At 46.1% G+C, this 23,617-nt stretch overlaps 3 protein-coding genes across 4 annotated transcripts in view; 1 reads left to right on the top strand and 2 right to left on the bottom strand.

Annotated features, from left to right (window-relative positions):
* The window catches only part of septin8a (septin 8a), a 19,231-nt gene extending 11,113 nt beyond the window's left edge, over positions 1-8,118 (bottom strand). Inside the window, exons 1-4 of one of the 2 annotated variants that reach the window (XM_080848773.1) lie at positions 7,956-8,118; positions 2,560-2,674; positions 2,222-2,417; positions 1,092-1,278 (exon numbers count right to left, since the gene is read on the bottom strand). In XM_080848773.1, coding sequence (XP_080704899.1) covers positions 1,092-1,278; positions 2,222-2,417; positions 2,560-2,674; positions 7,956-7,985 — 528 coding nt within the window. In that variant the 5' untranslated portion in view covers positions 7,986-8,118. The remainder of the gene's footprint in view (positions 1-1,091; positions 1,279-2,221; positions 2,418-2,559; positions 2,675-7,955) is intronic. The other variant, XM_080848772.1, reaches the window with a different exon arrangement.
* A 1,259-nt stretch (positions 8,119-9,377) lies between these two features.
* Positions 9,378-10,211, top strand: sowahaa (sosondowah ankyrin repeat domain family member Aa; the record flags this gene model as incomplete). Its single annotated transcript, XM_080846749.1, has 1 exon — positions 9,378-10,211. The coding sequence occupies one exon, from the start codon at positions 9,378-9,380 to the stop codon at positions 10,209-10,211; it is 834 nt and encodes a 277-aa protein (XP_080702875.1).
* A 5,120-nt stretch (positions 10,212-15,331) lies between these two features.
* On the bottom strand, positions 15,332-23,192 carry shroom1 (shroom family member 1; the record flags this gene model as incomplete). Its single annotated transcript, XM_080846738.1, has 9 exons — positions 15,332-15,586; positions 16,756-17,028; positions 17,682-17,799; positions 18,380-18,605; positions 18,699-19,009; positions 19,257-19,329; positions 19,456-19,868; positions 20,119-20,156; positions 20,436-23,192. 9 exons carry the CDS (start codon positions 23,190-23,192, stop codon positions 15,332-15,334), a joined length of 4,464 nt encoding a protein of 1,487 aa, XP_080702864.1.
* Positions 23,193-23,617: the final 425 nt, after the last annotated feature.

Genomic DNA, 23,617 nt, shown 5'->3' with positions numbered 1-23,617 from the left:
AGTGACGCACAGCTATACTATCCACAGACGAGACATTACTTTATTGCAGAGAAGAAAAAAAATGTGGCTCCCGAACCACAAACATAGAGCTAGGCTTTCCGTAGCGCTCTTCTCATTGAGACTGCCACTTCTACAGCTCTGGGCCACCCATCATGTCAAGGGCAGATTTCCATCTGTCTGCTGCCTACTGGTCCTTCCCAGTCCAAGCCCAGCTCAGGGACTGTAGCAGCAATGAAACAGGCAGCCATTGCTTGAGCAGCCTTCTTCTCTTCACAACCTAATCTCCCATCACAACAGTGGGTGACGCATCCGAGAGAGAGGATTTTGGCACGACACGACTGGGTCTGAATTCACCCAGGGAGTGGGAGCTCAGCGCTGGAACCGTTCCCTGCGTATTGCTAGACCATCTGTCTTCCTTCCATACACACACACACTCACTCTCTCTCTCTCACACACACACACACACACACACACCTGACCTCCCAAACAGCCCCTCTCACATCTCTCCTTCGTTTGTTCTCACTCTCCACCACTCTGACATTCTCACCCTTCTCTCTCTCTCTCGCTCCACCACTCTGACATTCTCGTCATTCTCACCCTTCTCTCTCTCTCTCCCTCATCATCTCTCTCTTTCTCTCTTTTGCTCTCATCGTCTCTCTTCTCTGTCTCTCTTCCACTCTGACATTCTCTCCCTTCTCTCTCTCTCACCATCTCTCTTCTGTCTCTGTCTCCCTCACCCTTCACGCTTTAACACACACATCGATTCGGCTCACACCAACACTTTTCACACGGGTCACAGACAGTTCCGTGCCATCATCCAATTAAGGGCCACTCAATAATGAATTCACAAATATGGATCGGCAGCATACTATAGTATTCTGTGACCAGGACTACTACTTACACACACACACACACACGCACGCACGCACGCACACACACACACACGCACGCGCGCACACACACAGACACACACACACACGCACCCACACGCGCACACACACACACACGCGCACACACACACACACGCGCACACACACACACACACACCACACCCCCACCCCCCATTTGAGATGAATGTAGATCATAGGTACCTTACTGTCCAGTTTTTTCATGGTGACTAAATCCAGAGACTTGAGTGAGTGCCCAGTTGGAGCGATGAAATAAAGGCAGATATGAATTCTGGTGTCATGGTAGTTGAAGAGGGATCGCTTGATTTTTAGCTCCTCCTGAAGGTAGTTTTCAAACTGTGTGTCGATATAATCCACTATAGGCTTATAACTGTGAAAAGAAGATCAATCGGACATTTTTGGTTTAACCAGGTCTTTTCCAGACACAGAAGAGTATAATGGAAGTCATCGAATTGTGTTAAATGAACAAACATACCACCTAGTCACTGAAATCTGCAGTAATTAGGCATATACTGTATGTAGTCACTAGCAAAACAACCTTTGATATAATAATAAATGTCCCTTGTGACTCAGTGGGAAAAGAAATGCTGCTTGTGCCTACTAGCCCATGTGCATTATTATAAAGCGTGACCTTTCCCTTGAGCTCAGGGACATTTCCCCCTCCGCCACCCCTGTTAGACGAACTTGAATGAGTAGTTTGCTGGCCGTGTCCCCCGGGCCATGCAGACGCTACTTAATTAATTACACTCTATTCATTCTGATGAAGCCCACAGCAGCAGAGTCCCATTAAAGCAGTTTGAAACATTGAGATTTACATTTTTGTTTTTTAATAAAGTGGATACTGCACTCGACTTCAGGTCTACATCAACACTTTGGCCTTGACAAGAACAGCTGCACTACTCAGTACTACGCAGGGTTTGGATCAGCAGTTGTTCAAATGATAACTAAGCTCAATGATTTAGTCCAAAACTGGTCCAAAACCAAGCATCGTTTTACAAGCAAATGGTCAAATAAGCGTAGCATATGACAACAAGTTGCCCACAGTTGAGTCAAAGGTCAAACATGAACAGTGTTATTCTGCATGTGGTCCAATAGACACAGCTAAACTTATATAAATAAAATAATTAATTCAATAATTCCACACCTCTTTTTGCCTGATCTGATCAGCTGTATTCAACCATCTTTGATACTTTGATTTCAAATTATTAAGTTAACCTAATTTTTCTTTTACTTTGAGTAATTGATGAGGAAGTCAAGTGATCCACTGGTCAAATCGTTGGAACATCATTTACCTATGAGCCCAAACATCTCACCTGTCTTCTTTGTTGATTTGGTCTCCAAAACCGACTGTGTCCACTATGGTGAGTTTCAGGTGCACGTTGCTCTCCTGCAGGTCGTACGTTCTGGGCCGCAAGTACACGCTGTTCTGGTAGTGGCTCGCCTCCTCGTTCTCGAACATCGTATTAAACAACGTGTTCATTAACGTCGACTTGCCGATACCCGTCTCCCCTGGAGAAAGAGCCAGAGAAAGCAGGGTTGGCATCAGGAAGACAATTACATTCACAGCTTGTAGTTTCACCCCCTCACCCATGCCAAGGACACGGACACGGACACGGACACACGGTTAGGCAGAAAGGGAAAAGATACTCACCCACACACAGGATGTTGAAGCAGAAGCCCTGTGTCACCGATTTACTGACCAGCTGATCGGGCAGACTGTCAAAGCCCACATGACCGCCCAAACTCAGGTTGCGCTTTTCTTCATTCTGTAAACAAACAAACAAACAAAAAGATGAATAGACATGACTGCCAACAATCTTAAAATGGATTCCTGTACACACCATGAGTCAACAAGAGGAAAATGATAATGACTTCATAACCTAGTCCAACAATCCCTGCCTGAACCGATTCATTCTTTTTAAATGTTAATATTTAGGCCTACAAAAAAACACAGCTGCAATACATCACACACTAAACCCCCTCAAAGGACCACTACCCAAACTATTCATCTCCTCTTCTTTTTCCCTAATGCGATGCCAATGGCATTTATAAGACTAGAGAGTATAATACTGAACCACTCTGTTTCCCCAAGCTTGCCTCTTAACAGAAGCACCTCCAAAATCATTTAAGAAGATATCTTAGCCTAAATCATAATGTCAAGGCCACGTACTCATCTGAGGGGAAGTGGCAAACAAGGCACAGGTGTGCAGCGTACATCTGGAACTATGGCGCCTTAGAACACGTTTTGGCTAATCGGCTTTTGGGAACGGCACTTCCGTCTTTATAGTTTTTAAATAGTGGTAGTCCACACTGGCAGACACACTCTCACCTGCATAGAGTCAGTGACAAAAACACACCTAGATAATTCACTCTCAACTTTTCTCATTCGTCCTCACAAAATGACCAGTTGATCATGATGATCGTTACTTCCGATTACTACCTTGGCATACGGTGAGGAACAAAAGTATCAACACTAGACACTAATTTGCCTCAACACAACATGTATACATGTCTACAGAGTTGAGCACCACCTTAGCCCCACACACACCAACCCTCCTCCCCATAAAGTGGGTGGGGTTAGTTCTCCCGCACGGCCGCATATTTTGACGGTGAGGTCAGCAGACTTGCGCACTCAGCCAGCCGAACACAGCCAGACCAAGCAGAGGACTGCAGGAACGTTTAACGGGGAACCGAAGGAATGCATACTGTAGAACCGAAACAAGCACAGTGTTATCACAGGAGCCAAGGCTCTCATCGAACAGAACCCCCCCCACTCCCCATGTGGTGGGGGAGGGTGCGAGTTGTGAAAAGGGGTGGGCCGCTAACTGCTAATGTGAAGGAAGGATAACAACTCCCAGTTCTGACAGACCAGGCGGGATATGATACGTTGCTCAAACACTCCTCCAAAAAAAAGCAGCCATGACTAATTTTTTTTTGTGTCTAGTTTCGCTTTTTTTTTTAGGGAGGATTCCAGAGATGTCTGGAGTCTACAGAAGTTAAATGGCCCCCCTGGTAATGAAACCCTAGACTTTCTCAGGGGAGTCACCAGGTCAAGAGGAAATGGCTGCGTGTTTTGTGGTGTAGAACAACATTTTTGTAAGCGCAGGCCTGAGTGCGGTCCGCCTCATTCTCCCTGTGAGTAAAGCTCTCTGACAGACTGCTGAAGGTGGGCTTTAAAAAAAGAGCTTCATCAGGAGCCGGGGGGGGGGGGGGGGGGGGGAGTCATGGCACTGTGAAAGACAGTGTACACGATAGTGTTCTGTACACTTCAACTTTGAATCGAATATTATGAACAAATATGAACAGGTCAGTGAAAACATATATATACCACTACACACAGTGGCTTGTCTTCTTTGATACGAACCATTCGGAGAAGGATCCACAACGTTATGTGCTGACAGTTAAGTAAATATCTGTACAAAAATTGGCAATAGGGTAGAACATTCATGCTGTAACCGGAGGCAAGAATAGTCCAAGTCCAACCAATCAGGGCTTATTTTGTAGCGAATAACCTCCACCATTAAATTAGACCACTGGTCAACGAACTGATCAATCACATGGACGTACAGACGCTGTTAACCCTTCAGACTACCCCTCAGAGTGCACAGAGCACTGCTACCTCACATTTCACAGAAATTGGGATGGTGGGGGTATATTTGGGATAGTTGGGGTATATTTGGGCTGGTGGGGGTATATTTGGGATGGTGGGGGTATATTGGGGATGGCGGGGTAATATTGGGCATGGTGGGGTTATATTGGGCACGGTGGGTGCATATTGGGCATGGTGGGGGTATATTGGGCATGGTGGGGGTATATTTGGGAAGGTGGGGGTATATTGGGCACGGTGGAGGTATATTGAGCATGGTGGGGGTGTATTGGGCACGGTGGGGGTATATTTGGGATGGTGGGGGTATATTGGGCATGGTGGGGGTATATTGGGGATGGTGGAGGTATATTGGGCATGGTGGGGGTATATTTGGGAAGGTGGGGGTATATTGGGCATGGTGGGGGTATATTGGGCATGGTGGGGGTATATTTGGGAAGGTGGGGGTATATTGGGCACGGTGGGGGTACATTTGGGATGAATCCTGCTCTGCTTCTCCTCTCAGACAGATGGCTGGGAGGGACCTCAGTGACGACTATCCATCAGGGGTGCTTGTAAGTGCGCACACCTTCTTCCTGTTAAAAGGGAGTTTTTCCCTATCCCAATCGCCTTAGGGCTTGCACTAAGGGGTTGAGGTTCTGTGCTCTGTAAAGCGTTTCAAGACAATATTAACTGTTATTGGCATTGGCATTTATATAAAAAATGTAATTGAATAGAACACCTGAGCAGCCCATCTGCTTCATGCATTGATCAAACAAGAATAATACTGGATGGATGCCATGGCATAAACACACACACACACACACGCACACACACGCACACACACACACACGCACACACCACACACACACCACACACACACCACACACGCACACACGCACACACAGGTAATTTCAATGTTCCCATGAGACAGGCAGATGGAGGCAGATGGAGACAGAGAGAGGGAGAGAGAGAAAGAGAGAAAAAGAAAGAAAAGAAAGACAGTAGAGTAATGGATAGATACAAGAGAAGCGATGGAGAGAAAGCAATGGAGAGACTACAAAAAAGTGACAGGAATGGAAAGGCTGCGACAGAGAGAGGGAAATAGAGAGAAAAAGAGAGGGAAACAGAAAGACCAAGAGAACGAGAAAGAAGGGAATTTTAAAATGCGTAGACAGCCTTGCACAGCTGTTTCATACGGGACAAGAGAATCCAAAATGACGAAAACAGAGAGACCGATCAAGGGGCTTCAGTGACTGAGAAAACTGTGAGAATGTAACACTGGAATGGAGTCCTTCTGTTTGCCTGTGGCCAAATACCCTCAACATCTCAGCCTATGAACTGTCAGTCGAGTAAAAAAAACATGAAATGACATAAGACGGCCATAGGATACGAGGCCGAGGCATATCCACCCAGTCGTGCGTCGTCAGCCAATAACGCCAGTGAGTCATGCCTCGCGGTTTCTCACGCTGCATGGTAAACATCTTTTATGACATAAGCATCAGGTCATGCGGACGCGCAGCAGCCCGACCAACCTATTTCTGCCGGAGTGCACTCTGAGCACGCTAATGAAATAACAGAAATGATGAAGCCATATATATACGCTACTAGACCAACTGCCGGGCCATCTCATAAACATAACGGTAATGCAAAAAGAATTGGATTAGGCAGTGCGATCGTAATCTGCCATGGACTTCACACACTATTGCTGAACAATCAGGGATTACATAATACACACTAAAATAGACCTCCCTGACTGAAGGCAATCAATAGCTCCGATCAAAATGGCCTAATCAACATCCGTGTCTGGCTGAGAAGAACTCACAGGGAACGAAGCGTCAATAGGAAAACATAAACTGGCCGACCATCTGATCAATACCCTCAACCCCAACCCACTGCATACGAACGTCACTGCTCCAGTCCCTTCTGGGATAACAGAGAGACAGAGCAGTGCAAGAGATCTCAAATTATCATCATGCATGTGTCTGAACTGTCTGCTCTCAGGCCTAAGCTGGTTCCTAGACACGTTACTTTTGCATCTCACGGAGCAGACCGTCTACATTTCTCATTGAGAGCATGTTTGGATGCTTGGGAACCGTTTTGATGAGTCGGGAGGAAACAAAGCCGAATCTATTCTTTCCGACCAGTTCGTCCGAACAAACTGTCAGCCAAACAGGGCCTCGTTTGTGCAGCGGGATCAGTAGTCCAAGCACAAACAGCCGCAGACAATGGGACAGTGCTTTGCTTTGGCTGACACTTCACAGCGGCTTCAAATCCACATGAACTCTTCTTCAAAGGAACACCAATGGCAACTCGCAGAGCACACCAGATTCACTTACCCAATGCATCTCATTCTTACTCCACAAAGTAGTCTAATTACAAACAGATTCACCATTTAGGCTAGGGGATAGACTAGGGTGCAACTTCAGTGTGGATAGTCCCGCAATGTGGGCCTGGCACAAAGAAAGGATTTACAACCAACAGATAGGCCTAATCCATTTATCTTCCTTTTCAACAACTTTGAGAATCTCTCATTGGCTGACCGAAAGTTAATCACCCTTGATCTTGAATGCCTGCACACACACACACACACACACACACACACACAGTATTCTTGACACTTATCTGCAGACATTCAGTTGGAGACTTTTTTTACTGTAATCTTCAATCTGGAAAGGTACATTTATCAGATTCATAGCGTCTTATTTCTAGTTAAAGGCTAGCATACCACAGCTCCACATAAACCTGCCATTTGGGTTTCAAATGCTCTTCAGACAAGAATCAGTGCAGTGGGTGTCCAGCTGGAAGAACTGGAGTTATTATTGGCTACTTCTGAGATAGTATGTAACTGAAACGTTGCTTCATTATGTTTTTAGAATAATAGCAACTCTACTTTCTTAACTTCAGTACAACTTTGATGTCAAATGAAAAGAGTTGACATCAATCGGCAATGTTGAAAACAAAGCGACTATTTCACAATCGCACACGCAGGTGTTTTCTCATATTTGGATGAGTATTTCCATTGAACACATTCGATTAGAATAAGGACAACTGTCGCTATCTGTATGCATAGGATAGCTGTAATGTTAGCTTATGAAGAAAACAGACAGCGGTGATGCATCTCATTTGCTGAGACCGAAAATTAACGTTGCCCACAGTTGCAAGTAAAGCACGTAAACGATTTTATTTCAATGTAGGTGTCCTCAAATAACCATTGTGAGATCAAGAGTCAGCTGTGCTGAAATGTATAGTGAGAAACAAATTTCGATCACTAAGCTACAACTCCGTCCTTTCTTGAAGCTGGATGGTACACTCCCTCGAGCTAGCTCGTATGCTAGCTAATTGGCTAGCAGTATCGTACACTTTCCGAGGGAAATCACATACCACAAATTCACAGCAATGCATTGCAACTCATAATGAAAACGTTAGGCTATTCAAGGGAAAATAAATCACAATGCACTTACAGAAAATATGTCAACGTCGGTAGCAGCCATATTGCGGAATGTGTGTATTTCACTGCCGAGCTGGGCGAGGGGCTCCTCTCGTCTATCACTGTCTGTACACTGACAGAGTGGAACAAGCTCACAGGCTTCAATATGGCTACTTCCTGGAAACTCCCACTTGGTCCCGGACGGTTTAGGTATGACCTTCTCAGCTTTACACAAACCCGAAGAGGACAGTGCTTCAAACCAAACTAGACATTCTGATATTTCTTAATGATCAAATGGAATCCAATGTAATGATTACGGGGCAGACGCACAGCTTACGTTACCATTGCACATACCATCCTAATACTTTTCTATTACAGCTGGGAGTTGTAGTTTTTAAGCTTCTGCCCCAGGTGCCCTAGGTCATTTCGCATGTTTAAAGTTATTGGCTAGGCTTTAGTTTATAGGATACTGCATAATATGCATACCATACGAATGACTATGTTACGTGTTTTGAACATTTAAGTACATGTTTTCTACATAGTCAATTGCTTCCCTATAGGCTACAGGATTTTATTTTTCACAACTAGGCCTACATTTAAACACAATAGGATATGTCAGGATATTTAAGTGGGCTAAAGAAAAATCAACATTATCATAGAGGACCTGGGGATGCTAGTCTTGTGAATTAAGTGGTTATTCTAACTCTTACAATGACCTAATGCGTATTTAAATGATATCCACGTGTGCATTTTCTCCCGGAAACGACAGGTAGGGCGAGTGTCAGGTAGACAGGTCGCTTCTATCAGTTGAAGAACTAGTTTCTCCTCTGCTGTTCTCGACAAGAAAATGGATCTAACGCAAGACGCTATTCTGTCCATGTTGATAAAAGAGGGTGGAAAGGTGAAGAATTCAGACATTCTGAGTAAGTTTCGAAGTTTACTCAACTCAACTGATCCAGTTGAAAAGAAACAAAATAGAGATCTCTTTAAGACATTTGTAAACAGTGTCGCAGTCGTAAAGGAGCTTGAGGATTGTAGATATTTATTCCTTAAAAAGAAATATCACCATTTATTGAATACTGAAAATGAGGATAGTGACAAAGAACAGTTTAAGGCAGAAAATGGACCGTCTTCAGAAGACGTAGCAGAGACATTAGACAAAGTACAAGAACGCAGTTCACTTTTTCAAGATGGAGAGAATGTATCTGATCGTACGGGCGCAGAAAACGTTGATTCTCACATTACTGGAAATATCTCCCCATGTCGTGTTGATGAACATTCGCCCATACAGTTGGCACTGCAGAGGTCCAAAACAGTTGACATAAAACCAAGACAATGTCTTAGCTTCGTCCGAAACCAAGTGATTAGTTTAAATGATTCAGCTTTTGGAGAACATTTTTCTCCTGTCCAGACAGTGACAGCAAACACCAACAAGCCCTGTGCACTACCTTTAAGAATGCCGGCTACTCAGACTACAGAATCCCAGTGTACTAAATTCACAGAAGACACTACCAGTCAGGAGGGTTCAGCAGACAGTGTTCCCAACACCCCCCAAAACAAGAGGAGACCGTGTGCAGAGGGAGCGGTCCTCGGCTCACCGCTGCTTAGGCGCGGCTGTAAGAATGCCAGACCCTCAGAAGAGCCCAAGCACTCCGAGTTGGTCCCATTGGAACAGAACGAGCACGAGTGGCTGGTGAAATCAGCCGCTGGGAAGTGGGACCAGGTCTACGGTCTCCTGCTTCAGGACGCGAACCTGGCTGAGAAGAGGGACTTCATGTCTGGCTTCACCGCTCTGCACTGGGCTGCCAAGTGTGGTAACAGCAACATGGTCACCAATATCGTTGAGGTGTCCAGGAAATTTGGCTGTGGAATCGACATAAATACCAAGACTTATGGCGGGTACACGCCACTTCACATTGCTGCCATACACGATCAGGAGTTCATTATGACCCAACTGGTGGAAGGCTATGACGCAGACGTACGCATCAGAGACAACTGCGGCAAAAGGCCTTACTACTACCTTCATAAAGGGGTGTCCAGTACGGTCAGGGAGATGCTGGGGGAGCCCAAGATACTCCAACAGGTGGTGGTGTTGGCCCCAGAGAGGGAGGAAGCAGAGCTTCACAAGGGCCCCTCCACACTCACCCGGCTGTTCCAGGAAGCAGAGCTTCACGTGGGCCACTCCACACTCACGCGGCTGTTCCAGCCCCACACCATCGGCCCCAAGAAGTCGAAGTCCAAACACAGGGAGTGGTTTTACTCCGTTAGTGAAGAGCCACAGGAGGACTGAAGCTGGAACTAGCTCAGGACTGCAGAGCCTCTTCTTCCTGTTATCCAGTTATAACATATAGCCGCCGACCTCCGAGAAATGCCCCCAGAAAGGTGGACCACAGCCTTTTAGCCAGCCTAGCCAGGTCGGCCACCGCTGGCTTCTCCAACCAACACAGTGACATCAATCTTGGACTAATTAACATCCGCTCATTAGTTAGGCAGGCCTATAACCTGTAAAGGTCCTGCCAACTGAACTTGTTGCTCTGCTGCTGCTCTGCTTTGTGCATATTATTCACTGTATTATTCACTGTTGTAAGGCGACCTTGGGTTTCTTGAAAGGTGCCCTATTATAAAATGTATTATTATTATTTAACCTGCATATGATGATGATGATGACGACAACGATGATGACAGTCATTATTATTATGACAAGGATTCTTCTTATTATTATTGTTAATAGTAGGAGTAGTAGTAGAGGTAGTAGTAGTAGTAGTAGTAGTGGTAACTAAGTAATAGTAATAGTGAACTTATAGTAGTAGCACTATGATTAGTTATTACTATGACACTGAGTGATAATATCAATTTGCAAATCAACAATCTTGTTATCCAATGATCCAGTAGTAATTATATTATAATGTAATAATGTATATCTACTGATCACCTGATTAAGTGTTTGTCATTTGTATCATATTGAGGGTATACTAGCTATTGTATTCTGATGATCTGTGACCTTTCGAATGCATGGTACAAGCACGGTACATTTTCTGAATACATACATAAAATAATATATTTTACAGTATTGTTTACTTGCAGATAATTTACAGTAAAGGTAAGATCTTCATTTGATTGGTAGATGTAGTGCTTTGGAACTCAGCGATGTCATTGCTAGCATCTTGCCCAACAAGCGTTTTTGACAGGATCAGCTTTGTTTGGGTGCAGTTTAGAGAATCAAATGTTTATAATGCTGGAGACGCGTACTGTAAATCAATGGGAGGACATTCAAGCTACTACAACACTCGTGTTTATCCCTGTGACGATTGTGTGATGTGCGTGAGGCAGATTTAAAAAATAATAACCGCATTTACTTCCAAAATAGCTCTGAGCTTATCTGGAGAGAGACGGGTGCGTGACCAATTTAATGTGAGATATTCATTCAAGTAGAGATATTCACACGGCACTTTTTAACATCCAGCCCACTGAGCATTACGTTTGTGTACACACAACGTGTGAGTGTTGCTAAATCTTTATATATATATATATTATATATTTATATGAACATATAAACATGAACACATTTACTGTCCACATCCAATAGGGAAAAGGGAACATGTGTTTACATAGAGTTAGTATGCAGGAGTTATTTCATATATAATGCATGAACATTGTAACATTGAGGGTTAATGAGAGAACTTGAAGCTGTTGCCCAATTGTTCTGAGGCTCGTCTACCTTACCTTGTGTGATCTGGTAAACAGGGTGTGTATCAATGCCCTAGGCTCTCTCGCTTGGTGGGAACATTTACATTTACTGGTTCCATTGCTGATGGTAGGTAATACATGAATCAACATTGTAACTAATAAAGATCACTTCACTTTTAGATTCTGTCAATTAACGTTATTCATGTTATTAACTAACATCAATTAACCATTAAGTTAAGTCTTTAATGCAGTAGTTAACACCTTATTAGCACTTGCTTGACTTAACAACAATTGCTGTTAGTAAATGGGACCTTGATGTCAAATGTCACGATCTTGATATAGTAAGAAGTGAATAATCACTTTAATTATCTGTCCTTATTCACTCTCTCATACCCTTTCATCACTACCACCCGCCCTTCCATGATGTCATTTCCACCCAGGCCACCACACACACACACACACTTTATTTTTGCTGCTTTGTGCTCTCTCTCACCCTGCGTTAGAACAAATGGGTTCTGCTCTCACACAAGCTGAAGTGGGATGTGGGCCAGGACAGGGCGGCTTGCCAGACACCAGGCACAAACAACCGTTACCTCACGGTGAGCTTTAAGCCAGTCAGGCACCATTTAGAGAGAGAGGGAGTGAATGCATTCCCTTGAGTTTACCTAGGAGTTCTAAAGCTGCTTCTCAACAAGCTGATAATATAAGGTTTACCAGGCTGATCTAAGATCATGTAAGGTTTTTTTTTTAACAATTATTAGTTTGCAAAGAGGAGTGTTTTGTTCATTGGTAATACATTTTATTTAACTTACATGTTATTGTTTTTAATTTTATTTTCAGCCATAGATGGATCTGAAAACACCATATTTCACTCATTCAACCCACACCCGTAATTCACACTTTTATATGATTTCATATTGTAAAACTATGCAGTATGATCTAGGATGGAAGAGGTTAAAATGTAAAAAAAAACAAGCGTCTTGGCACTGCTTTGCATTCCACTTTGTTGACCTTGTGGTTATTTTATTTTTAAATGAATATTTTCCTGTCATTATTCACTGTCAAGAACAGTTCTACATTTAGCTCTTCAACCCTCTACGTTCCCTCCCAAATGACACAAGGTCACACCCTGAAGCAACACGATGTCCACTCACCACCAGCGACTCTTCTGCTTTCTCTTAGTACATTAATCCATTAATTAAAGGGAGACTATTAATCCATTTATTTCAACAAGCACTCTCTTATTGGTACTCTAAAGTTGAGATAAGGTATAACATGAAATTGGGAAGCAAGTTAGCAAATTTGAAATAATGTATGGATATTGTCATAACTGATACCACTTGCAGACGGAGCTGAACTGCCAATCCAAAATTACTCTGAGTCATGGTCAACCATTGCCTGATTTAATAAGGCACAGCACACATGATTTTTCTCTGTGTATGAATAGACAGTAAAGCAACTTATAGCTTCAATTGAACATGAAACTGAAATGTGTCATTTATTCACATCATAACAAAACAAAGAAACTCAAACATTAACAAAAGAAAAAAAAATAACTACAAAGTCCTCTCAAGTAAAAGAACAGTCAGTCTACTCAGATGGACGGCTGATGATATGTTGTTCACTTGTTTATGTCGATTCCAAACTGACGGTGAGATAGATATTATATCCAAACAAACGAAGGCCGCAACCATGTAACAAACTAGTGCCATGAGTCTCATTACATAACCCCGTCTTGCCCCATGGCATTGTCCTATCCAAACACACAACAACAAACCAGCCTACTTCAGCAATGCTGGCAAAACAAAGAAACGCCTGTCGTGAAATGCAGATCACAACGAAATAAATCAATGGAACATGTGTGTGCATATGTAGCCAACACAATAGGAAATAGTGTAGCACTTAATGAAAGCAAGAATGTGCTCTTGTGTTGGCTGTAGAGTTTCTGTAACGTAAAGTAATGCAGCGCTGGTTGTTTTTCAAATTCCTTCGTGGCCGTATAAACACAGCCCCTTTGAGACACAGGGTCACTTAACCTTTGAGGTCACGCTCTGAGCAAAGGCCAACACAAACATCCATTATGTTTATCCAACTGAAATGTCGGTGGCCGTAAATCTCAGGAGAAAAGTTTGCTGGAATATACTCCTTAGATATTTTAGAAAACTCATTTGTGACAAATGGCTTGTGAAAAAGGGAGAGGGGGGAACCATAAATAACATTGAGCTCGATGAGTTCATGTGCCCTGTACAGTGCGCCTTAAAAATAAAGACAGACAAGCTCTGGTATACATGCACATGTTTGGAAGCTTAAGTGTGCGGTTTTCTTTGAGAGACGTCTGTATCTGATAAACATCTGAGAAATGATTATTATGAAGGAAGGGTGGTGAGAGCCCAAGAGCAAATCCCTTCAAGCTCGACAAACTCTTAACAAAAAAAAATACATTTGCCTGAATTCAGTGAATCCAGGAAGCTTTGAATATGTCTCAAACACATAATTACGCAGTCTCAAAAGTTGCTTCAGTCCAACCTTTCATAATGTTTGGAGTCATCCATACATTTAGTGAGTTTGACAAAATAAGTAAATGACACAATGGACAATCCAGTGTCCAAACTGGGTCAGAAATGTATCCAGTCTATGTATGGATGAATAGTGTACATGTATTACCAGAGACTTGTTAACAGTCTTGTCAGTAGGGATTGTGTGAGAAATAATTGAAAATGTCAGTTCAATTATCAGACAACATTTAACATAGTGGCATCAACGCCTCTGGGATTGTATAGCACAGTACAATATAAAGGCAACTGTTGAAATAAAAGGATAAATATTTACTTACTGATTTAAAGATATGATCATAACACCACTGAATTGTGATAAATTCGCATTTTTATGATCATGCTGTCCTTGGACAGCCATTAAAAACATAAAACTTGAAATAAATAAAGGCACCGAATGATTAAAACACAAAGAGGAGGCCTTAGAGGAGACCTTAGAGACACATACAGTATACGAGTGCATGGAAATATCAAAGTGCTTTTCCTTCATTTTTTCATTCTTCCTTTTTTTTGGTTTTGTCTAGAGTGCCTTCATGAAATGAAATGAATATTTACAAACGCTACCAGCGGGGACATCCTTTTCATATTCAGCAGCACCCACTCCAAACCACGCTCAAAGCCTTAAAGCTTGTGTGAAATGTGATTCAAACTGAAGCAAGTACTCAGATAAGGGGAATAAACCAGCACAGAGGTCCAAGAGTCCTACACTTCCACAAACAGGAAGCGGTGGCAGAATATACGTAGTGTATGCTGCTGTATATAGGCAGCTTCACACGACACAGCATCATGGATGGAGAGTTCAGGGGTCAGCACTGCAGGATGACCCTGAGGAACAGCTGGCCAGATGAGCCTTCCTCTCCAACCCCCCCCCCCCCCCCCCTCGTCTGTGGAGCAGCGCCTCGTCTAAGGGGGGGGTTGGGGGGGGAGGGGTGTGGAGCAGTGCCTTGTCTAAGGGGGGGTGGGGGGGGGGGGGGGTATGGAGCATCGCCTCGTCTAAGGGGGGAGTCTGAGGAGCATCGCCTCGTCTAAGAGGGGGAGACTGTGGAGCAGCGCCTCGTCTAAGGGGGGGGGGGAGAGATTGTGGAGCAGCGCCTCGTCTAAGAGGGGGGGGGGGGGGCTGTAGAGCAGCGCCTCGTCTAAGGGGGGGGGAGACTGTGGAGCAGCGCCTCATCTAAGGGGGGAGACTCTGGAGCAGCGCGTCCCTCTGGTCCTCCCCCAGGCGCTGCCGTTCGTCCAGGTCCTTCTGGCGGATGAGCAGCGAGGCCTTGGTCTGGACGAAGCGGCGGTAGTCCTGCAGCTCAGCGTCGGTCAGGTGTTTGGACAAGAACACGGAGACCACGCGCTCGCGCCGGTCCAGGTTGTCCTTCAGGTCTTTGGCGTCGTCACGCTGCTTGCACAAGAGATGGTGGCGGTTGTCCAGGGATTCCTGCACGAGGGGAAAGACAGAGAGAGAGAGAGTGAGGGAGAGAGAGAGAGAGAGAGAGAGAAAGAGAGAGAGAGAGATAGTGAGAGAGAGAGAAAGAGAGAGAGAGGGAGTGAGAGTGAGGGACAGAGAAAGAGAGAGAGTGAGGGAGAGAGAAAGAAAGAGAGTGAGAGTGAGGGAGAGAGAAAGAGAGAGAGAGTGAGAGTGACGGAGAGAGAAAGAGAGAGAGAGAGAGAGAGTGAGGGAGAGAAAGAGAGAGAGTGAGGGAGAGAGAGTGAGAGAGAGAGAGAGAGTGAGGGAGAGAGAAAGAGAAAGAGAGAGAGAGAGCAGATTGAGTCGGCCATCAGGGGCATTCACATAGGTGTCATATATACTGAGGACACAGAGCCCATGACCCCATCACATTTGTGATACATTTTTTCTCAGTCATTTGCATCGTCAAAAAACACTTTCTGCCTCAAGCACTTTTAGGACACACATGGGGAAATCCCTACCATGTCATTAGGAATTGAAGGCCTGATAATGGGTTATTTAACAATAGTGGCACTGATGTGTAGGATTGTTACTGTTGTTTACGGCCTTAATGAACAAAGCATTCCACATTATTAGTGACGCCAGAAGGTTGACCTCCCATCTGTGGAATTTGACATTCAAAATGGTGTTCAGATTTCTGCCACTAGAGGGCAGTGTGATGAAGAAAACACCCACCGAAACTGGCCAGCAGTTTCGATGACTCACCGTTGACAGAAACACTGCTGCTGATTACAGCGGCAACTTTCAAAGGACTGAGGCAGCAGATTACAACCCGTGTTAACCAGTGAATGTCTTCAGTGTTATAATAAGTTACATTTAAAGATTTTAGAAAGACAAAAGTGAATAAACAGCATAATCACAAATGTTATTATGAGTAGGCTATTATTTACATACAGGCACATACAATATTTACACAATTCAGACTTCAGTTGTCTTTTTTTCTCCAATTACAATTTCTTTTAGCTAACCATTCAAGTGTCCTCATGTATTTATCCAATTTTAAAGTGAAGAAGACCGGTATGTGACATTTGATGACAAGTAAGTCTGACAAAAAAAAGACAACTGAAGTCCGAATTGTGTAAATATTGTATGTGCATTTATGAATGTGTTCTGTGATTGACGGTGCAGGCTCCTCTTACCCTCTCCTCCTGGTCCGTGAGCTCGTCCACAGCGCTGAGGGCGTTCTGCACGCGTGCCAGGCGGGCGGACAGGCAGAGCAGCAGGCTGACCACGCGCTCCAGGTCGCCGATGAACAGCGCGTAGCGCTCCTGCTCGGTGGGTTGGCAGCGCTCCGCCACCAGTGCTGTGATGGCCGCGCCGCGCGCCCCGTTCTCCTCCTCCTCCTGCTGAAGACCGGAGCGCTGCTCCCCGAGGACCCTCAGACGCTCCTCCACACAGCCAAGCATCTGCCTCTGTACAGACACACACACACACACAGAGACACACACACACACACACACACACACACACACACACACACATACACACACACACACACACAGGGGGAGAGAGATAGAGAGAGTGCAGGTGAGGTAAGGTACAGTACATCAGCACAAATCACACCAACACCATCACAATCAATCACACTTACTCATAAATACTTATAAACTCCTCAAACAAAGTTTGGAAACGTTATTTCTCCCCTTTAATAATATCGATTGGTATTGTATTTTATATCGTTGGAAATTGATTAGTCACCTTTACAACGAGATACAACTTGTAAGGATCGTGCATTCGTGGAATGAGCAACACAGCTAAATGTGTGGGTAGTGGCCTAAAAATTTTTGCCAAAATCCCCTGCAATATTCTTTATATGTATAAATATGACTCCAACATGCATTAACCTAAATATCAACTACAATTATGAACTACTACAAGTTAACGAAGTGATATTATTTTCTGTTGTTAAATGACGTAGCTAAATAATAATTAAACAATAACGGTCCTCAACTTCTGCATTTCCTTATTATCTAAGGAGAATATAATGAAATGTGTTACCAAAAGTGAATGTATGTATTGTCTAGTTCCCACAGAATATTGAAATGCACGATAACCAAAAAGGTACCTTTTTCTCAATCACATCCGCATCAGATATCCTGTCAGCAGCTTCCTGTTGGGGCTCAACGCTGACATCGTCATGGTTACTGGAGGAGAGGTCAGGTGGCACCTCAACAGCATTTGCACTTAAATGAAGAAATATAATTATTAACTGAGATGCACACGACAGAGTTAAAACAATAAAGGCAGTTGTAGTGATCACTTCTAGCCCTAACTCTAATGGCGTAAGTGACAGTGTTCAATACAGGGTACTGACGATGGCTTAAGGCCAAAACGCGTCTGTGCGAAATAAACTGGTCTTATTATTAAGGAGAAAAGCTTGAGAGTGCGGTTTTTATTCTTCTAATAGTTAACATTCTTTTACTCGCACCCGAAAACGCATTTATATATTTTTTGAAGTAGAGCGCGCCTATCCCTACCAATACAGGGTACTACAATTTCACCAATAAGCAATGAGCAAGCAGTTTAAAATAGTAAGACGGTCATTGCACTGCCATTGTTGAGCACCACATGATGTTGTGTCTCATGACTGGTAAGATTTATGACACAGTGGAAGGCTTGATTCCCTTTTCCCTCGCACACAATTAAACAATAGAGGCTGCGGGATAAGATAAGGCATGTGGAAAGATGTTGTAAAAGCCTCAGCAGTAGACGCTGGGTTATATAACTGCTCCATGACGTGCGGAGGTCAAAGTGAGCGTTCACCTCTCGGCTCTCTCCTCCTGCCTCTTCTTGTAGTGCTCCTCCATCAGCAGAGTGTCCTCTGACAGCAACTGCTCCATGAGCATCAGAGCCGTCTTGCGATTGGCCACTGGGCGCAGCAAACGCGCCAGGGATTGGTCGGCCGAGGACACTTCCTGAACAAGCACCGCCCACTGATGCTGTGGCTTCTGCTGTGGGGGAGGAGGGGCGTTCTTCTCCGGTTCTTCTTCTGCCGGAGTTCCCCCCGCTGACGGGACTTCCTGTTCCCCATCTTTCATCTCTCCCTCCTGCTGGCTCTCTTCCTCCCTCTCCCCCCCTGTACTTGCGTTGGTCTCAGCACCAGGAGTCGCCCTGGGAGACGGCGTCAACTGCTCGTTAGACTTTGACTGTGACGAAGGGGCTGAGTTGTGAGTTCTCTCCATTCCCATGGTGTCATAAGAAGATGAATGCTCATCTTCCTCTTCCCCATCCTCATCATCATCATCAAGTGAGGAAGGCCACAGACTGGGATCGGTGGTAACTCCGTGGCTGAGGACCACCTCATAAGAGGAGTCTGGCTGTTGTGCCTCAGCCTCATCCACAGGTAAACACTCCTTCACTTGAGAGGGCACTGGAGGCTCTGCCTGAGACAGACTAGGGAAAGAACGGCACATGACAACGTGAAACAATGCTTCAAATACCTGCAAATGTTAAGTAACCCTTTATTTATACCTAGTGATCATTTCGTGTCCGTACGTAATAAATATATATCTCAAAGATGACAATTATGGGATGATAAAATATAGTCTCAAAGCTAAAAATGTGAATTGAGTATATTATATAACATGATGTTGGGGGTATTTTACTAGTGTGCTCAATGGCTTTAAGTGTCCTTAAATACCTTGACAAAGGTTTGCCCTCTTGTGAAGACTGTCTGAGCTTCGCTGTGGACATCAGACCAGAGGACTGTGCCACTGCACCCGCAGGAAGAGATGCCACACTGGAGGCGGAATCCCCCCTGGCGTGCCGGTACTCCATCTGCAAAGCCTCCACCCCCTCCTCCTCCTCCTGGTGCCCAGTCCCTCTCTGTGTCCATTCGCCAGGCTGGACCGCGCCCGAGACCTCTGCCACGCTTCTCTTCTCTGTGCTCTGGTAGGAGCTGGGATTGGTGGGATTCGTGTGCATCCTGCCGCTGCCACGGAACTGGTCCAATTGTTCCGAGCTCCGGCTCAGACAAACAGGCCTGATGACCTTTGACACGCCCAGCTCCTCCATTGACTTCCCTCTCGGGGCCACGACCCGACGGCGCTCCTCAGGGGCCCCACAGGCAGCAGTCTGGGTCAGATGACGGCGCTCCTCCGGAACCCCACAGGCAGCAGTCTGGGTCACATGACGGCGCTCCTCCGGAACCCCACAGGCAGCAGTCTGGGTCAGGTGACGGCGCTCCTCCGGAACCCCACAGGCAGCAGTCTGGGTCAGATTCGCCACTGCGTTAACGTCTCCTTTCAGAGTGCTGTGCACATACAATAAGCCAAGTCAGACCAAATCATACAATTACAATAACTTCACCTAAAGGTTGCACAATCACCGGCTTATGGCCTGGCTTTACTATGCATTGTTACCTGCAAATGGGACCTGCAAGTTATCTCGTTTCACTATTTAAGGTTACAAAATCTGGTTATTTATACTAAACATCATGTAATATGATCAAAAGTATTAACAATAAAACATAATACATAATAAGGGCAAAGATATGCACTCACCTTGACGAATCTGACGATGACACGTCACTAATGTGATCCTATAAAAAACAAAATACTTTTGTTAAGTGCTGATTCTGCGATTATGACACAAAGTAGTTAAGTAACAATAGGAACACTATATGACAATAACATAATTACTGAAACGGTCATCAAGCAACTGAAACACTTTTTACACTGTTTAGAGTTGGTATGTGCATACCCATGTGGGTCTCCCTCTCCCCCCAGCCCCCCTCCTTCTCTCCCTCTCTCCCTAACACACTTACACATACACATAAACAAACACACACAAGTATGACTTTACATGTTTTGACACAGACCTGGAGGGCATCAGGTGTTGACTTGGAACGAGCGCGGAAGAATCCGGACTGTTCGGGTTGATCCAGGAGACTCTCCACAGAGGCAGCTTTACTCGGAGACGACGGAAGCACCTCCTTCCAGCTGGACTGTCGGGAATGCTCACTAGACGAGGTGGAACTGAACTGGGCATACCGGATGGAGCTAGAGGAAGAGTCTAGGATGCGGCCAGCAGAGAGAGGCCTGTGGAGTTTCTTCTTCGGGCCTCCATTGCTGTGGTGAAGCCTGGGGCCACAGTCAGACGTCCTGCCTGCTGTCGAGTGCCTTTGGCTGGGCACCTGAGGACAAGGCTGCTGGGGTTCGACTGCCTTCTGACCCGTCTTCCGCTCCATGTAGGCCCTTAGGGCACTGTGCTGGAGGTGCTTCAGGGTGTTCTTCGATAGGTTCGATGCAGACAGGGCGCGACCCCGGGTCTCGAACAGCTTCCTCCTGGCGGCCACCATACCCTGTTCCCCATCACGGTCATCCTCCGTGAGCAGACACTCTCCCTCGTTGCCGAGCGAGTTGGAGGGCTTGTGGGTCGGAACATCGTCCAGCTTGTGAAGCTTCTCCGGCTCGGAGTAGCACATTTTCTTCTGCTCCGGGGTCAGGCGCTTTCGGCCTCCGATGCGCGGCACTTGAGGCTGAGCAACTTTGAGCACCTTCCCCGTTTCCTCACCCCTTGTATCGTCCTCCTGGACAGCCTTCCTTTCTTTCTCCTTTCCAACTGGTTTGTCACTCTCTCTCTCTCCACTCATCTCAGACTCCCTGATGTTCTCTGCGGAGCTCTCCTTCCTACTCCTGGTGTCCTGTGACACCTGCGACTGTTGCTGGGGCCAGGTGTGACTGAGCTTATCTACTACGTGCAGAGGGTCCTGGGATGAGGGGAACACCTGAAGGACGGGGTGCGGCTCTTCACGCCTCTGTTTTACCTTGTGAGGCTGCAGGTCCCTCCTTTTGAAAGAGGTCTCCCGAAGGACCTTAGACTGGACGTCTTTGAGCTTCTCTTTGTAGTATTTTTTAAAGGAGTCGTCCAGCGTGTTGCAGGGATAAGAGGAGAAGTCGTCTAGACTCGTGTCCACAGGTGGCGAAATCTTAGAGTCTTCATGCTCGTCAATACAGATATTAGTGCCTTTCACCTCCTTCACGTTGGATCGCTCTTTTTCTGGCTGTTGCTGGGCTCTGCTGTTCGGTTCTAGATTCCTACAGCTCATTCCGGAATCGGAATCGTTTTTGAACTTGTTCATGAGAGCCATTCTGTTGGCCCCTGTGAGGTGGTAGAGCAGTGGGGTGCTTTCCTTGGTAATCTTCTCACGGGGCACGTTTAAAGGCTGCTTCCTAACCTTCCTCTCCTGCTCCTCTTGCTGCATCACATGAACAGGTGGGTCTGATACGGGGGGCGGGATAAGCGTCAGTTGGCTGGGTGGTTGGGCATTTGGGACACTTTCCTCTGGACCGCAATAGAAGATTGGATGGGCCGAGCTATGATGTCTGCTTGTGATCTCCCTACCTAGGAGTCTCTGCCCTGGTTCTTGGGCATCCAAAATATGTGGGACCGGGTTGTTACCGTGAAGAGAGTGGCCAAAGTACTCATCATCTTGCTTCCTCACGCTCAGCTCCTGAGCACGGGGGAAATGTTCTCTTTCGCTCAGTGTGTCATAACTGTAACGCCTGTGACTGCTGGTCCTCGGGATACCCTCAACACCATGGAATCTCTCCTTCTCTATAGACTTATGAGGGTCAACACAAGAGTTGTCTGAGACGTTGGTCAAGGGCTTGGCCCCGGCTGATCCCTCTGCCTTGCAAATGCCCGTGAGAAAGTAGAAGTGGCCTTTGTGTTGGATACTTCCGTTGATTGAGCTTGGAGTGAGCGGAGGAGGAGGAGGATGCTGCTGCCAGTGGTCTGCCGGGCTCTTCGGCGCGTGGGGCAAGGCCCCGTAGGCGGAGTGTGCCCTCTTGCGCTGCACCTCTCCAGGAACAGCGCAGTCCTGGCCAGGCGGCTGGTTGTGATGTTCCGCCGTCAGGCTCGGGTGCTTCTGGGCCAATCGGCTTAATGTGTTCCACGACTTTTGCTGAGCAGAGGCGGCGGCGTCTCGGTTCACCGGCTCACCCTGGTAATACGGTGGGACCGGCGGAAGGGGATAGGCTGCCTCTGGGCCAGAACAGGGAATGCTGGGAATTGACGGCGGCGTCACTTGGGCCCTCTGGTGCGACCTGTCACTCAGTTGCCCTTCGGGGCTTTGCCTTTCCAGAATGTTCTCCATGTTTCTGATCATGACCAAGCTATCTAGACGAGCAGGGGGAGGAGGCGGCGGTGGAGGAGGAGGGGGTGGGGGTTGGATATATATTTGTTTATTGCTACATTGCTGGTTGCCGTTGCTGCAGTTGCCGTCGTCCTGGTTACTCCGTCTGGTGAGGCTCTCCATGGAGCGGTACAGTTGGTCCATACTCTTGGGTTCAGACTCTGCGCCCGAGTTAAACGGAACGTTCACGTACTTAAAGTCTGCATATTGAAGGTTGTGGGTGTGAAGGTCGTCGGGGAAGAAGGGCGAGGAGAGATCGGGCGCGTTGGAGCCACCGGAGAACGAGCTGTAGGCAGAGTCGCCCTTGCCGTGGTGGTGGTGGGTGTACTGGTCGATGCTGCCGGAGGACTTTGCAGGGGACAGCCGACTGATGGGGAAACTCAGAGGGTGCATGTCCAGGTTGCTCATCCTTTCGAAGGGGAAGCTGAACGAATCCATGTGGGGTCCGCGCAAAACATGGACGTGTGTGAAACAGGCTGCCAAGAGAGATGCTCAGGACGCTGACTCGATTGGGGACGTAAGACCTATGTCATTTTTTCGCCAGAACCTATGGAGGAAAAAGAAAACGAGAACATGTCACCGATCTTTTGAATCAGCATGTGAAAAGCTGCGCACTGGCTTTCACTTTCCAAAATGGCACATGGCTACACAAACACACAATACAAATAAGGTTAAAAATTCGCCTCATCATGCCTCCATAGCCCTCAGCTAGGAGCCTGCATTGACATGCATGACCAGCACTTTCCTCTCAGTCTCGCCCCTATTCCACACTACTCCTCCCAGCGTAAACACACCCTTTTGCTGAGGCTTTGTCTGATGCCTGATATGCAGGTCAGTCCTGTCTTGGACAGACTGTTCATTAT

Source organism: Sprattus sprattus (assembly GCF_963457725.1).
Source record: "Sprattus sprattus genome assembly, chromosome: 1".
In the NCBI taxonomy this organism is placed as follows: domain Eukaryota; kingdom Metazoa; phylum Chordata; class Actinopteri; order Clupeiformes; family Clupeidae; genus Sprattus; species Sprattus sprattus.
Note: the sequence above shows the minus strand (reverse complement) of the source record. Positions and strands in the feature narration are given on the sequence as shown.